The sequence below is a fragment of the Athene cunicularia genome, assembly GCF_003259725.1.
Source record: "Athene cunicularia isolate RWA chromosome 1 unlocalized genomic scaffold, athCun1 chr1_part2, whole genome shotgun sequence".
NCBI lineage: Eukaryota > Metazoa > Chordata > Aves > Strigiformes > Strigidae > Athene > Athene cunicularia.
In genome coordinates, this window is record NW_020799092.1 from 21,905,263 (window position 1) to 21,921,267 (window position 16,005).

At 44.8% G+C, this 16,005-nt stretch overlaps 1 protein-coding gene across 1 annotated transcript; it reads left to right on the top strand.

Annotated features, from left to right (window-relative positions):
* On the top strand, positions 1 to 10,831 carry LOC113488801 (C-type lectin domain family 12 member B-like). The gene is made up of 7 exons (XM_026864116.1): positions 1 to 96; positions 1,133 to 1,245; positions 4,015 to 4,157; positions 5,904 to 5,984; positions 6,736 to 6,887; positions 8,769 to 8,872; positions 9,678 to 10,831. The coding sequence occupies exons 1-7, from the start codon at positions 1 to 3 to the stop codon at positions 9,787 to 9,789; spliced, it is 801 nt and encodes a 266-aa protein (XP_026719917.1). The 3' UTR covers positions 9,790 to 10,831.
* Positions 10,832 to 16,005: the final 5,174 nt, after the last annotated feature.

A 16,005-nucleotide genomic window follows, 5' to 3' on the forward strand; every position in this document is an offset into this window, starting at 1 on the left:
ATGGAAATTCCTGTGTTTCCATTTGTGCCCATTGCCTCTAGTCCTGTCCTGGGCTCCACTGGAAAGAGCCTGGCTCTTCTTGTACCCCCTCTTCAGGTATTTATATACATCAATAAGAACCTCCCCAAGACCTCTCTTCTCCAGGCTGAACAGTCCCAGATTTCTCAGCCTTTCCTCACAGGACAGATGCTCCAGTCCTGTCACCATCTCTGTGGCCCTTTACTAGACTCTCTCCAGTCTGTCCATGTCTCTTTTGTACTGATGCAGTTGAGATCTTGACTCAGAGGGTGTTGAGGGATGCCAGCTCTCAATGCCTGCCTGTGTCCCAAGCACGTTCACGCTGGGTGTTGAGTGTAGACAGAGTTCCCAGTAAAATTGTCCAAAGCTCACAAGGCTTCCTTCTCAAACTCATGCTGTCCACCTCTACTTCCCTTTGGACAGCAGTTGGGCTGCCAGTTTGCTGTAGCCATTGCTTATCCCACTTTTCACCTTGTACTCTTGCTATTCACCTTTTTCATCTTGTGTTCTTGCTATCCACCTGCTTCTGTCCTGAGAGGGAGCTCTTCAGAGCTGCACACATTCTCACAATTACTGCGCCGCTGTAATCACAGCCTCTCACACTGGCAACAGTTAGAATACCCACAAACTTTGTGATTAATCACCACTTCCACTAGCAGCTGTTCTTAAGACATCCCTCATGAGGTTATGAAACGGAAGTTGTTGCACTTCCACTGCTCTCCATTCTGTTGTAAATGTGGTTATTTTGAGCAGCTGGAGATAGAGGTTGCAACTTCACATTTCTTGTCTTCTGAAATGTAGCCTCAGGTTTCCTGTTTCACAGGCATGGAGTCACAGAATCACAGAATCATCTGGGTTGGAAAAGCCCTTGAAGATCCTCCAGTCCAACCATTACCCTCACACTGACTGTTCTCAACTCCACCAGATCCCTCAGCGCTGGGTCAAGCCGACTCCAGGGATGGGGACTCCCCCCCTTCTCTGGGCAGCCCATTCCACAGAATCACACAGAATCGTCTAGGTTGGAAAAGACCTTGAAGATCATCATGTTGAGTCCTGTCACTCAACAGCCTGATTGAAACATCTTGTCATATGCACTCTTTGCTTTGGCACTGAGGGAAGCAGATCAGAAACTTCTGCAGCCAAAGCGAGTGAGGAAATAATTGATACTTCTGTCAGATTCTCTCAGACTCCTCCACTGAGGGCCAAAGCTGCATGGGGAAAAAAGAGGTAAGGAAGCGAGATGAGGTAGGTCAACAAAAGATTTTATTTTGAGAGAAAGCAGGATCTAACAAAAACTCTGAGCTGGCCACTGATTCTGAGTGCCAGCTCATTGAGCTGTTCTAAAATTACTATGAGTATTTTAATGTGATAAAAGCTGATGGGTTAGAGACCCAGCATTGTTCCCTTCCCTCTCTTCGTCAGACCCCTTTTGTGTCTACTGGGCATTCAACCCAGGTATCCTTTTCTCTGAAAGAGATTTGCAGTTTTAAAGTTGCCTGCTTGTCAGCTATAAGAGATTGTCAGCAATAGTTCTCTGAAGGGCAGGTGAGACATGAGTACAGATAAATGAGGGGCGTGTGCTAATCAGAGATCAGATACAGAGGAGGTGTATGCGATCATACAGTCTCTCTCCCCTCTGGGGCTCTGCAGGATTCTTTTGTGATACATTTTTTCCTGTGTTTTCTCTGTTCTAGTTTTACGTACCTCCCAGTGAGCAAATAAATTTTCAGCTTTTGCCTTGAGACAGTTCCTCAGGGCATTTTACTATAAGGAAGATTTCTTAGAGCTTGCTTGAAATTCTCTCTTTCCTTACTTCCAGGCCTTGCAGATGTCACACTGAACAATTTCTTTCACTGCTTAGTTGAGAAATACCTCCTTAGAAGAGTGAGATTTTGCATTGGTGGTCATTCTTTCCAAGTGTCTCCTTCTCATGAGCTGATTACTTTTCCTCTAAATGCCCCTGTGCTTTAGACAAGTTGTGTTGCATTGGCTGCAACACTAACGGTTGACCTTTTTTCAGAGCTATTACAGCAAAGGGGGCTTTGTGGGATACGAGATTTCTATGCCCTGATCAGAATAACTGCATATATCTGTGGTTGTTACTGCTGCCTGGTCACTTGCTGCACTATGGAAACAAAGCCAGTACAGAAACCCCCAGTTCCTATCTGGTAATCACAGCACATCTGCTTGAAGGCCACCGTCTTGCTTTTACATTTATTTTCATCAGAAATTATGTTTTCTGTTACACCAGAAAACATGGGGACATCCTTTCATTCCTTGCCATTTGCGTTCACTCCCACCCTGTTGGAGGTGGAGATTACCCAATTGAGATGTTTGCAGTTTTCTTTTTAATATTCCTCCTCTCCAAATTCCTTTATATACCCTCATCTTTTTGAGCTGAAGTCAGAGGACCTAAAATAAGGGAGCTGGTCTTTGAACACACGTTCTGTGCATATTATTTTATTATTTCCTAGCTCTCTTCTGCATGCAAGGAGTCTCTAAGGAGCACAGATTAAGTACCTTCCTTTTCAACTTTGTCCCTGCCTCCATCGCTTTTGAGAGATGTGCTCTCAGGTATTTCATCAGTGTTTTCAAATGCACACCCTTGCTACTAAGTCGTGACGCAGTATCACAGGTATATCACAGGGGTAGAGGTCAGTCCCCTGGTCAAACCAGCTGATTTTGGCTCTCATGGACGACTCGGCAACGTAGAGATGCCCTGGCTGTCCTCTGGCTTCCAGACAGCTTTAGATAAGCCACAAAATGTCATTCCAGCAGTCACTTAAGACAGCATTAGCCTGTGTGACATGCTTGTAGTAACAGCAATAACCAGGTTGGTGCCGTAGCCAAGGACAGGATCCTCGTTTCTCAAAACCTCCTCCCCAGCCCTAGGTAGTCATGCTGCTCCCATACTGACGTAGGCAGGAGCTGAGGGAAACCATTTGGGACGGTGCAATGACATTCTTCAGATTGTCCTAGAAGACTCGAATTACAAAATGCTAACAGCTTTCAGTTTTTGAACTGAGCCTGGACTCCTAAACGTAAAATATTGGGTCACGTTGCTTGCAGATGAATGCAGTGTATCAGTCATTTCTCCAGAGCACTGAGAGACCTAACAGGGTGTTTTGTATACTAGAAAATTACAACATTGGATATTTACGTTAAATGTCCACCAGTCTGCTTCTCTCTTCCCTTGGGGAGACTTCCACAGTTCCTCAGACAACTACATGGAAATATTTCTGATGCTCCATTGAAATTTCCCTCCTCTGTTTCGAACTCATCTCAGGTACTTCTCCCATCCTCTTCTACAAGAGCTTCACGTGTAGTCCAGGGGCTGAGGATCAAACACAAGCACCTGAATCTCTTTTAAAAAGGGGGAACTGCAGGGACTCGCCTTTGCAAGGGGTAAAAATCCAAATTTATGAGATTCTTTATTCCACTTTCCTGGACTGCCGTTCAAGTGAGGCTTAAATTCACCTTGAATACTTCAATATGACTTTCACACTTTCTTTTCTCCTCCCAAAATTATCTAATGGCATAATTTTTCATTTTTAAGAACTAAAATGAACTCTCCCACTGCTCTGGTTGTGGAGGTGTCCTGGGATTTTGTTTTGATGCTGAGTCGAGTCAGTTCCTTTTTTCTGCAATTGGTTTGAAACAATAGTGGGTGAACTGCTCTATTCATTGCCAGGAGGCACCAGCTTGGGTGCCGGTGCTGACATTTAAGGATTAACCATTTCACTGACTGTCATCCCAGTTGCCTTGCCCTGGAAGTAGTTATCCTAAAATCAGGAACAGTGATCCGGTCGATGCAGGAGGTAGCTTCTTTGGGAGGCAAGAGAGGAAGGAAAACAGAAGTGCAAATCCTCAGAAAAGTGGTCTCAAAACAAAGAATTATGTTTCAATTGATATTTATCTCCTTTTACTTAGTTTTCAGCTGTAATCCGAAGTGAAGAAGCGTCACCTTTAACCTCGGGCTGACTCCATTCTCCTGAGGTTTAATCTGAATGCAAGACCCACACCACCAGAGCTGCAAAAGCGACTTTACAAGAGGAACCGAGAGCAGGCAGAGAGACCAGCTACCCAGTACAAGTCCTTCAGTTCGCCCATTGTCCTCTTGCCTGAAGCTGAGGAGGAGGGTGTAACTGAAAAGTCTTTCCATATTTTGTAATTGAAAAGAGATGGGGTTTTGTTCTTTAATAATGATTAATAAGATAAATAAATGTCGCGATTTTTTAACTACAAGTGGGACAGCTAGAAGATCCTTCAGGCTTCAGGAGACACAACAAAACCTTTACCTTAGGGAAGATCTTTCTACTGGAAGAATGATGCTTACAGCAAAGCTCCCTCATGCTTTCATTTGTTACCTTAGAAACTTCTTTTAGGCAAAACCGCAGGTCTAAATATATTGCTATAAACCAGAAACTGGTCTTAAAACTGCTGAGCCTGCAAACTGCTCTAAGATAAAAATAAATGAATTTTTATGAATTTATTGATCTGGTCTACTTTCTGTATTTGGGCAAAGCTTCCAATGCTTAAAGGATGCATTCTTGTTTTCAGGTGAAGTCCCTTCCCCTTCTGTTTTAGCGCTGTCTTTCTTTGTCCTTCCCACAATATTCTTGTTACATGACGTGCATTTGTTTTCAGCCTCCACCAAGAGCTCCTAAAAAAAGTCCCCCCTACTGCTTACAAATATTTTATTCTCTTAGCCATCCCTTTAAATTTCTCTCTGACAAACTTCTTCACTTTCCTGTAGTTTCCCATTTTGAAATTATTACACAACAGTGCTTTTTGGTGATGGTGTTGGTGGTTTTTGTCTCCGTTGAATCTCAGTGAGTTTGTGTTCACTGCAGCAGAGAAGCTGCTGGATGGAGCCACAGGGCACGGGGTGGCCTGAGCACAGCTCAGGGCAGTCACGACATGCTTTGTTTTCTGTGTTTCCTGGCTCTCCACTCCACAAGGTGCTTGTTGATGGTGTCTAAGCATTCAGTCTCAGTATCATACCCTGACATGGCATTTGCATAATTTAATTTGATTAATTGACACCTGTCATAACCGTGCTTCCCTCACAGTTGCTCCGGTTTTGTTTTTTTGCTGAATTCATGAGTGCTGTCACCATCCTTGTCTGGCAGTCCTCTCTGTGTCCAACTCTATGCATTTTGTAGCATTTGCCTGGTCTGTGGGGATGCTGTTACCGTTAGTTCTTGATGCAGTTAGTTATTTAACATAATTTGACTGTAATTTTACTTGAGCAGAGAACAGGTCCCTCCGTCTCCCCTGTGTATTTTGTATCCTCTTGCTCACAGCTCTTCTTCTACCAAGTTTTCCATGTGCTTGCTGTGGTAGTGTCTTTGGTTAAAGCTGCCCTTCCCCTTCTTCCATCTTACTCCTTAGACTCTTAGCCTTTTTTTGGAGTACAGATCTGTTTGTTTGGGTCTTGTGACATGACCAAGAGAGAGGAGCATGTCAGAATTTATGAGCTTCACTGGGGACTTTGCTGCCGGATTTGCATAAAAGACTCTGGAGCACCACAAGAGCAGGATGTGGTACATAAGCTTAAGGGAAAAGCACAGGGAAATCCTGGGTTCCTCAACATCATTAGCTGCACATTTAGTGCTTCTTAGAAAGTCCTGTTGTCTGTGCAGCTGTCAGAGTGAGATTAATAAAGCAAGAAAACCACCCACCACCACCCCCCCCCGGAGCTCTTCCGTGGCAGTAAGTGTCATCCTCTCCTTGGCCTGGAAGAGAGGAGATTTTAGTGCTGAGATTTCAAATGGCTTATGAAAAGTGAATGCCTCTTGGATCAAACACAGGTCCAGGAGATAACAACAGGAAAGCAAGGTGTAGCCTGGTGGTTACCACGTTGTGCTGCTGTACATGAGTAGATCTCTACATAGCAGTCCTGCCCCAGCCTTTGAAGGGAATACTGGACATCTCCCTAAAGGCTGCTTTGATTTGGGAGATGAGTAAGATCACAAAAGGGTGCTGAGGGTGAACAATGAACAGCAAAGGACCGGAGACTCATCTAAACACAGGAGCTCAGATCCTGAACTCCATTATATGAGGTTAAAGCAGAAGCTGTTCTAGGTTTCTACCAGCCTTGAGTACCCACTGCCCATCCAGAATATTCTGTAGAATATATTTCTTGTGCAGACTCCAGGCAACCCATTTCAGATTCTGTGGCAAAGAACAGTGAAACATATTATTGAAAGTTTTTTGTAGACTTGTCTGCTGTAACGACAGTGGTAAACTGTAGAACAAATATGCAATGTCTGTAACACTTTTTCTTGCATGCAGAAGGTGCTAAACCATGTAGGAGAACTTACTGTTTTGTGCTTGAAGTCCATTCACTTGATGTGTGAGATGATCACACCGTACCCACAGAATGATGTAATTTTTTCCCTTACTTTTTGCACACCCAGAGTGTCATCTGCTGTTTTGGTTCTTAGGTATCCGAGTAGTTCAGAGGAAACCTTGGGGGAGAGGGGTGTGTGTGGCACCAGCATCAGAGTGTATGTGACTCTTGCATGAATTTGGAAATTGCACAGAGGATATGAAGTTCAGTGTTCATGCATTGTTGTTTTTAGATGCTTATCCCGACTTGTGTTTTCTCCATTGCAACTATCCAGAAGTGTTGATTTTCAGCAGCTCCTTGCTGACAAGTGTCTTTCTGTTGGTTAATGGTAGAGAAAAGCAGGTATTTTGATTCCTTTACAGGTGACTCCCACACACGCTGCCCTGAGCAGTGGGTGGCCTACAGAGGGAGCTGCTACTCCTTCTCCAAGGAGAGGAAGGACTGGTATTCCAGCCAGGAATCCTGCTGGGCACAGGGAGCTCATCTCCTGATGATCAGCGATACCTGGGACACGGTAAATGGTTTTCATGTGCTTTGAGGATCTTCCACTTCCTTGCAGACACCTCAGTGATTGACATCCAAGCAGTGCTGTCGCTCTGTCAATATTTTGACTTTAAAGAAGAGGAAAGATTTATGACTGTGATGTTACAGTGCACTTCCAATTTCAGTACACACAGAAGTTCCCAGGAGGGAAAGAAGCAAAGGGGAGAAGGTGGGGGTCACTGTCAGCTACTCAGAATCATCCTATGAAGGATGTTAGGAGACAGCCGCCTTCTCTGCCCCTCTCCGCCTCCCCTCCTATCCCCAGGAAGGTTGATGTGAATGATTACAGGAAAAGACTGCAGCACTGTGCAGTCACTGTACTCGTTGCCTGAAAACCATTATGTCCCCACTCTCCAGAAATGCTTCCTTTGCAAAAGCGGTGCCTCCCCTCCCTGCAACTGCTCCAGCTCCTCCTGCACAGTGACCCTTGCCACTCCCTGTGTTCATGCACGGGGATTTCTTTCTCTGTTTTCAATGCTCACTCACATCCTCTCTCTGCCAAAAACCCTCAGTTGTGCTGGTGAAATCAGAAACCATCTATTCCTCTGCTTGTTTTCCAGCAGGTGCTCACTGGTGCAGGGGCATGTATGACCACTAAAGAAATGGGTAGAGCTGATCACTAAGGAGGTGAGGCATGTCTGCCTAAATAGAGCAGAAGTACTTGATCTGGTTTTACACAAGCCAGGGCTTATTAGCTCAGGTCCAATGAATGTGGACAGCTTCCAGTCCCTGGACAGAAGTTGCATTGTATGATGTTCTGTGGGGGCTTACAAAGCCAAGCCTCTTCTCGACTGGGAGTATGTACCAGGCTGTCACACTTGCTTAGGCAAATCCTGATTCCTCAGGAAATACCCATCTTCCCCAAATTACCCATTTCTCTGCGTGAAGAAAGCCTCCCTGTTCCATGTGCTTTCTTACTACTGTTTCTGCTACTAAAGTGTTACCCATTATCCCTGCTCAGACTTCCCCACGTAAGCAAAACTTTCCTAGCTACCCATGCCCTGTGCTGCAAAGGCTGTGATTGTTCAACCTCCCTTTGCCAGGGAAGCACAGTCACCTCCAAACCACCAGCAACACTCAAGCATTCCTCGAGCTGCTATTCCCACCACTTTACTAAGCCAGCTTTGTTAACGGCAAGGATGGAGCCCAGCTGTACCACTGAAAGGTTTCTGTTGTTTGGTTTTATTGCAAATATGGACAAGACAAATTTTTTTTTTTTTTTTTTTTTTTTGGGGGGGGGGGGGTGGGGGGAAGGGGCAGGGGGGAGGAATTTACTTCAGGGCTGAGTTTCTGTGCAGGCTTCACTTTTTAACAGTAAACAGGAGTTAAAGGTTAGGCAAGAGGAAATGAACATTGAAAACACGTAGGAGGAAAGTTTGTATAAAATTTAATGAGCTTTGGTCCTGGGCTCTTTACACAGATCTGTCAGTGCCTTTGCTTCCTGCCCTGGCCTGATTTTACCTTTAATTGTTAATACTTTGTATTAGCTTTCTGGCTAGCTGTATGGTAGAACATTGATATTAATACTAATAGCATACATTCCTACATAAAGCTCTGTGTAGGAAACTCCAGTAGAGTGGGGTGCATTGCTCTGAGGAATATCCTTTGAAGAATCTTCCCAGGACCCTTGAAAGCACGTTCTTTCCTTGTGAGTGTACACATAGTTGTTATTTCAGGCATGATCTGCAGGGCTGATCTTCCTGATTAGAAGATGCTGAGAAGGAGTATTGTCAGACTCTTAAGGAACAGTCAGTCCAGAGGATTATCTTGCTCTCTGTTCTCTTTACTTATCCTTACCTCCATTTTCTGGTTGACATTCATTAGTCACTTTGTAATTTGTCACCATTTCTAGGACCTGTTCAAGAGTATTCAATCAGGATATTTCTGGATTGGATTGAGGAACAGCACAGGCTCTGGATGGATTTGGGAAGATGGCTCTATATTCGATGGCACTAAGTGAGTTTCATCCTGTTTTAAAAACAACAGTGCTAATTCAGAATGCCGGGTGTTCTGCAACACCCAGAGTTCCTGCATCAGATCTCAGGAGCTTTCTTCCTGGGCAGGTTTTCTTCTTACTGTCACCTACACTGTATGGCACTGAACTCAGAAGGGTCTGCTTTTTACTTCCCTGCACCTTGTAAAGGCATGTACCTATGAAAAGGAGGGCTAATGTTAGTATCTCACTCTCTGCTTCCCTCCAGATCTGCTCAGACCAAGGATTATTTACCTGTGCTGCCCACACAGTGACTCATCCAGAAAAGCACATGGTGCACCTTGCAGTTGTTCTGCCAAGAGCTGGTGTCACTGGGTGTGAGGACCCAGCCCTTTGATGCTTCACTGGTGCCAACCCAATTCAGAACCTTAATTTTGGTTCAGTCTTTACTTGGACAAAGCTTGGCATTCTTCATGAGGGAAAACAGTGACTTTGCCTGGCCCTTTCCTTTTTATGACAGTTAAGACAGAGAGTTAGCCTCTAACACTTCTCCAGCAAGGAAACTCGCCCAAGATCTCACTGTCAGTAGGTCAGTACTCTAAGCACTTGGCTTAGTTTCTTTTAAACCCAGCTTTCTGTTCTTACAAACTCCTTGGAGGCAATCATGTTTTGATGAAACTCTCAGCACTGCTGTTTTCATGGAGAGGTTGAGTTCTTTCCCTTCCTCTGGCCCCACCCTTCAAAATCAGATATTTTTTTCTTTTTTGCCTCCAGGAGACAATCTCAGCATTTTATTTCAGTCTCACTTTTGTTTCATGTCTCTTGCAGAGTCCTCTCCAACAGCCCGATGCAACATTGTGTTGTCCTGATGAAAGATCACTTTCAGGCCTCCAGCTGTGAATTTTGTGCTCCATGGATCTGTGAGAAATCTCACAGATAAATCCTATGTGCATTTTCATTTAATAGCCATCTCGTCAGTTGTACAAGTAGTCACTGTCCTGCAAACCAAAGCTCTACACAAGACCAAGGACTTGCCTTTTCCACACCCTCACAAAGGTGTTTTGCAGGGACAAGCTTGTTGCCCGTAAGGGTGAGTTATCCTCAGCAGTAGATCTGCTCAGTCCACATGTGTTGGATTAATGCTGTCTGTGACCAGATGAGACCTGAGTTAGATTCTCTGGCCTAGTCTCTTTGCCTGATTTGTTACTATAAGGGCAAACAGAAAATTAGTCACAACAGATTGCTGGGTCTTCAAATCTCTGAGGGTGAGTTGGCCATTTTCCTCCATTCCTGAGCATCAGATTTCATTTCCATTTCCTGCATTTCCATTGTCTGGTGTCAGCAGGATCAGGAAAATGAAGCCTGCTGAACAGACTTCTCCCGGTAGCAGCCTCTTCTTTTGCATTCCAGGGCTATGAATGAGAGAGAAGAGGGGGAAATGAGACTACAACTTCTGTAAATCCATCAGTGAAAAGAAACCTCCAGTACTGCACTGGACCAAAAGTGTGTACCCATGTCAATGCTTCTCTCTGTTGGAAGGAACCATCTGCATGCCATGCTTTACAGGACAGCTTCAGCCAAACTAGTCAAGAGGCTGGACTTCCAGAGGCAAAGGAATATGGTTAATTGTGCATTGTTGAATCAACCAAAAATGTGTTTCTGCCTCCATCTTTGCAGTTTCAGAGAGAGGAAGAAGTGGACAAATCATTACTACAAGGAGCTTTTAGTTCAAATAGAGCAGAGACAGGCTAAGAGTGTGAAAAGCGTATAAACAGAGGGATATGGTGTAGTTGGGAATTGTCAGTGCCAGGTTAATGGTTGGACTAGATGATCTTCAAGGTCCTTTCCAACCTAGATGATTCTGTGATTCTGTGAAACACAGTGAACTTTAAGGGTGGGACAGTAGGTTGCACTTCCACTGACCTGAAGTCTCTTTTTCCACCCAGAGATTTTATTCCAACAAAGGAAGATAAATTTTATTAATGTCCTGTTTATCCTAATATATTTATATTCTATTTCAATTTGCTATTATCAATTTATCCTTGGTCCGGAATTGCAGTTTACAGTCCGATGCAGTCAGAGCAGCAACTCTGACAGGACTGCCTGGTGATGGGTGGTGCTGATGCAAAGTGTCTGCTGCTATGGTCTGAGAGTTTGCCTGTACGTGTCCAGCACATCCGCTGTGTACTAGCGGGTGTACACTGCTGGGCCTCTATCAACTGTGTCTGAAGCACACGCAGGAGCTGTGGCCTGCTCTGAACACCCACCTCGCTGTGCCCACAGTGCACAGGAGTGTTTCCGTGGGGATGTCCCAGATAGGAAGCCACAAGCCTTGGCAAGCAGCAGGTTAGTGATAGATGTTCCAAGGTGTGTGTTTGTTCTGGGAGAGACAGGCTAGAGAAGTGGGCTGACAGGAACCTCATCAAGTTCAACAAGGAGAAGGTCAAAGTCCTGAAGCTGGGGAGGAACAGCCCATACACCAATATATGCTGGGGGTGACCCAGCCGGAAAGAAGCTTTGCAGAAAAGGACCTGGTGAACACCAAGTTGAACATCAGCCAGCGATATGCCCTTACTACAAAGGAAGTGAATGGTATCTAGCCAGCTGGACAAGGGAGGTGATCCTTTCCCTCTGCTCAGCACTGTGGAGGCCACACACTGCAGTACTATGTCCACTTCTGGGCTTCTCAGTCCAAAAGAGACAGGGACACACTGGAGAGTCCAATGAAAGGCCATAAAGATGATGACAGGACTGGAGCATCTCTCCTGTGAGGAGAGGCTGAGACACCTGGACAGCTTCTAGAGAAGAGAAGGCTGAGGGGAGAGCTTATTAATGTATGTGTATTATATATACATTAATATGTATGTATAGATTAATATGTATTTATAATAGATTAATAGATATATAATGCACCTGAAGAGAGGGTACAAAGAGGACAGAACCAGGCTCTGTTCAGTGGTGCCCAGTGACGGGACCAGAGGCAATGGGCACAAACTGGAACACAGGAGGTTCTCTCTGAACATCAGGAAACAACTTTTTTACTGGAATATTCCTTTGGCCAGTTTGAGTCAGCTGTCCTGGCTGTGTCCCCTCCCAGATTCTTGTGCCCCTCCAGCCTTTTTGCTGGCAGCGCATGAGAAGCTGAAAAATCCTTGACTTATAAACACTACTTAGCAACAACTAAAACCATCTGTGTGTTATCAACATTATTCTCTTACTAAATCCAAAACACAGCACTGTAGCAGCAACTAGGAAGAAAATTAACTCTATCCCAGCCAAAACTAGGACAGAGGGTAACTGAGCACTAGTGCAGGTTCCCCAGAGAGGTTGTGGGGGTCTCCATCCTTGGAGGTATTCAGAAGCTGTCTGGAGGTGGTCCTGGGCAACCGGTTGTAGGTGGCCCTGCTTGAGTAGGAGGCTTGGACCCAGATGACCTTGAGAGGTCCCTGCCAAACTCAACCACTCTGTTATTCTGTGAGAGACCTGCTAAAGGTAAGGACAAGGAAGGCACTTGGGGTAGAAGGAGGTAGGTGGGGAAGAAGGGCAGGTCTGGAGAGAGGAGGTTGAGGAGGCAAGCGTGGAGGAGAGACGGAAGTTAAGAGCTAATGTAAGTAAAGAACTAAAGAGCATGATGCATGGTGGGGAAGATCTAGGGAGAAACTAATTGTCCCAAGCACTGGAGGTTTCCTCTGCTAGATCAAGGATTCATGAGGAGGATTACAAATAAGTTGGAAGTGATTGTTATTGGGATTGATGCTGCTGTGCCACATGTAAATAAGCACTACAAACAACTGTGAAATCACAGAGAAAACAGAAACAAGATCTTGTCTCCAAAAAGAAAATTGCTGTTTCCCCCCAGCAATTTTCTTTTCGAATAACTGAAATTCTCCTTGCATCACCTGGTTGAAAGAAACAACTTAATGCAGTTTTGAGGAATCCAGCTGCAACGCAACAGCAGATTCCTCACCCTGCCATTTACAGAATGCCTTCAATTGCGTATCCCTGGTATGTGGGGCTTGACATTCATAGAGGATGTAATACATGAAGGTATCAGGGCAGATGAAGACAAAATACAGAAAGTGGATGTCTGCTGAGCCTCATGCAGAGTTCACTGAGCTGAAGGGGTTGTGGTGGGAATGTCCCCCGCAAGGGCAGGTCTGCTTTGCAATAGCCATGCCTGCAACCGTCGGACCTGGGGAAACTGTGAGAAAACCACAGTATTTATTTTAAGCAGTGTACTAGGAGCTAAAAACTTTGAGTTTTCATCTCAGATTGTCTGGGTTACTTTGGGTGAGTCATTTTGTCTGTGCCAGAGCCCATTCAACTCTCAAAGGAAGATGTTGTCCCTGACTCCTAGAAGGTTGCCAGGCCCTATGAAATAATGCTGGAGACTTTTCCTGCTTTGTCAAAATGGTGGTAACATCTACAGAAGAAAACCTAGCTGTTACTTTACTAGAGAACCCCAGTGAAGAACAGCTTGTGATGTTATCATGATACGTGTAGGTGAGGTGAGCACGTCTCTGAGCTTGCTAGTTTACCTTGTGACTTGTGCAACAGTTTTGCCTCCCCTAGGATTTTACAGTGCAGTGCATACTAGACTATTTTTATTTTTAGTTCTTCTCAATCTCATCCAAAAGTTGATGTTCAGGAAATATAAGATAAATAAATACATTAGGTTGACTCAAAAGTTGACTGTTATTTAAAGGGAAAGGATATTCAGCTGTGGATTTTACTTTCAACAATGTATGTGGTGCCTTTCTGGGTTCAAGTTTTTACAATACTAAAGGGATTTGAAGCAAATATATCCATTTCCATGAAAAGCAGTTGAATAAATGTATTTGGCAGAGCTTTTAATCTTCTTCTAGAGCATGCTAATATATCTGATCGATATATACTAATTTTGTTGGAAGTAAGTTCTTTTTGGATGAACTTTCTAAGCAGCAATGAATGACTACTGGAGGAATATGGCTAGCAGATCAAGGGAAGTTACAGTCCTCATTCTCCATGGCATTTCTGAGGCTGCACTTGGACTGTGCCTTGTCTGCTGACCCCACCGTTCAAGGGGAACATGGAGAAACTGGAGCTGGCCCAATGGAGGACTAACAAACTGGTCAGAGTATGGAGCACATGACCCACGGGGAGTGACAGGGGGAGCTGGGCTTGTTTAGTCTGACCAAGAGGAGGTTGGAGTGATTAAAGAGCTGCCTACAAATACTTGAAAGGCACTTATAAGGATGTTGGAACATGACCTTTCTCAGTAGGGGCAGAAGACACAACATGGGGCAATGGCTGCAGCTGCAGCATGGGGAGTTCAGATTGGACATGAGGAAAGGCATCTTCTCCAGAGATTAGTGCAACACTGGAACAGATCACTGGAGAAATGGTAGGTTCTCCATCCTTGGAAGTTTTCAAGATCTGATTTGACAAAGTCATGACTGACAGCATTGGCAGCAGTCCTGCTTTAAGTGAAAAGATGGACTAAATAACTTCTAGTTAACTTCTTGTTGCACAGCTGGGGCACCTGTTCTTTGAGCTATACCAAATGACAGATCACTTGACATTCACCGAGAGAAATCTGGGAAAGGTAATACTTAAAACATACTCTCCTCCTTGCAGGAGTTTTCCTGAGGAGCTTAGTGTTAACCACTTAAAATCTAGCCCAAAAGTTCTAGGAAGCCTGTCGGCCTTCTCAGTTGTACTCACAGCAGGTGGAAATGGCAGGAGAGAGAGGGAAAACTCGTTGCCAGTGCCTCGTCTGTGCCACCACCACCTACAAGCTGAATCACATGGGCCATGCAGAGACCCTTGAAATGAGGCTGCTGGGGCCTAAGTTGCTATTGGGAATGGGATGGAGGCCAAGCAGTTTGAGGGCAGATTTTAAAATTCAGTTCAATATCTGTGCATGTTCATTGATACCTACTGGGGTTCTTAAGCCTTTAAATTCTTGCCCTGTTCAATGGACTGAAAATATTTCTTTTCAATTTTTGGCTACACAGCACATTTTTTGCCAAGGTCCTAATGATTGGGAGCTGACTTGTCAGTGGTGTGAGCTGTTTGGATATTTGCCAGAAAGGGCAGCCCTTGCTTCCTCTGCTGTGTGCAGATCTGCACCTCTTTCCTGTAAGGTTTGTGTTCAATCGGGCCAGCTCGCACCCTCTTCAATGTAAAGTGTCATCTTCAAAGAGGCTTTGCCCACCCCAAGGACTCTTTCTCTGCAGGTGGGGCAGATCCTCCTGGATTACATTTCTTTTGGGCAGGCAGAGCAACCTTTAGACATCAGGTGGAGAAGGCAGAACACAAGCCTGAGCTGTCTTTTGTCTTTCCCAAGGAAACTGGACATGCACTATTATCCTCTCCTTTCCCGTGCAGGTCACTGCAGGGCACAATGAGGTCTGTAGTGAAGGTTGGTTATCTCATTGCACTTGCATTTCTTAACTCCAAAGTTCCTGAGCTTGCCAAAATTCTGATGATGATAGTAGGAGAGGAGAAGGACAGGCAGATAATAATTTTATCCTGCACCCTTTTTAATCTGAAAATTATGCTTTATATCCTATAACATAGATCTCCATTATTTGGAGTTAGGACTATGAGTAAGAAAGATATTCTACTGTCACTTGCAAGGGTAATAATTAGCAGAGCTATTGATCCTCCTGCTTCGGACCAAGGTAAAGACAGTAAAGACAGTGGTCAGAAAGAAATTTCCCTCGTGAGACAGCATTGTGCATCACAGCACATTATGTGGATTTTCACATGATGAAACCAGGAAAGACTCCATCAAACAGCAATAATTTGATCTAGATGTGCCAATAACTTGACCTGGAACAAGAACCAGTACAAGGAAAGCAAGACCCAGGCCACATCTGTTCTGCTGTGGGAGGGCAGCTGCTGCTCTGGGGAGCTGGTTAATGTATTACATGCTGTTAATGGGTTGAACTTTTGGCAGCTTCCCATCATGTCACTGTCCCTGTTTCTGTCAGGGTGAAGGCCAGATTATCTTCGACGACTTGATTGTCTAGGCACTCTCTGGCCCCTTTTCCTGGCATTAGCCCTGGGTGGGACCAGGAATGGAGAGAACAAGAGAACAGAGTGGGTGGAGGGTGAAGGTTTTCAGAGTTTGCATTCCCTGTTCTCAGACCCTGGGGTTCAGAAGTGGGGG

What these genes read in the sequence shown, in the direction of transcription:
- LOC113488801 (XM_026864116.1), top strand. Translation starts at nt 1, where the DNA reads ATGGAAATTCCTGTGTTTCCATTTGTGCCCATTGCCTCTAGTCCTGTC. An exon ending in TGCTTTGATTTGGGAGATGA is followed by an intron (nt 5,985 to 6,735) that starts GTAAGATCACAA and finishes ATTCCTTTACAG; the next exon opens with GTGACTCCCACACACGCTGC. An exon ending in TCTATATTCGATGGCACTAA is followed by an intron (nt 8,873 to 9,677) that starts GTGAGTTTCATC and finishes TGTCTCTTGCAG; the next exon opens with AGTCCTCTCCAACAGCCCGA.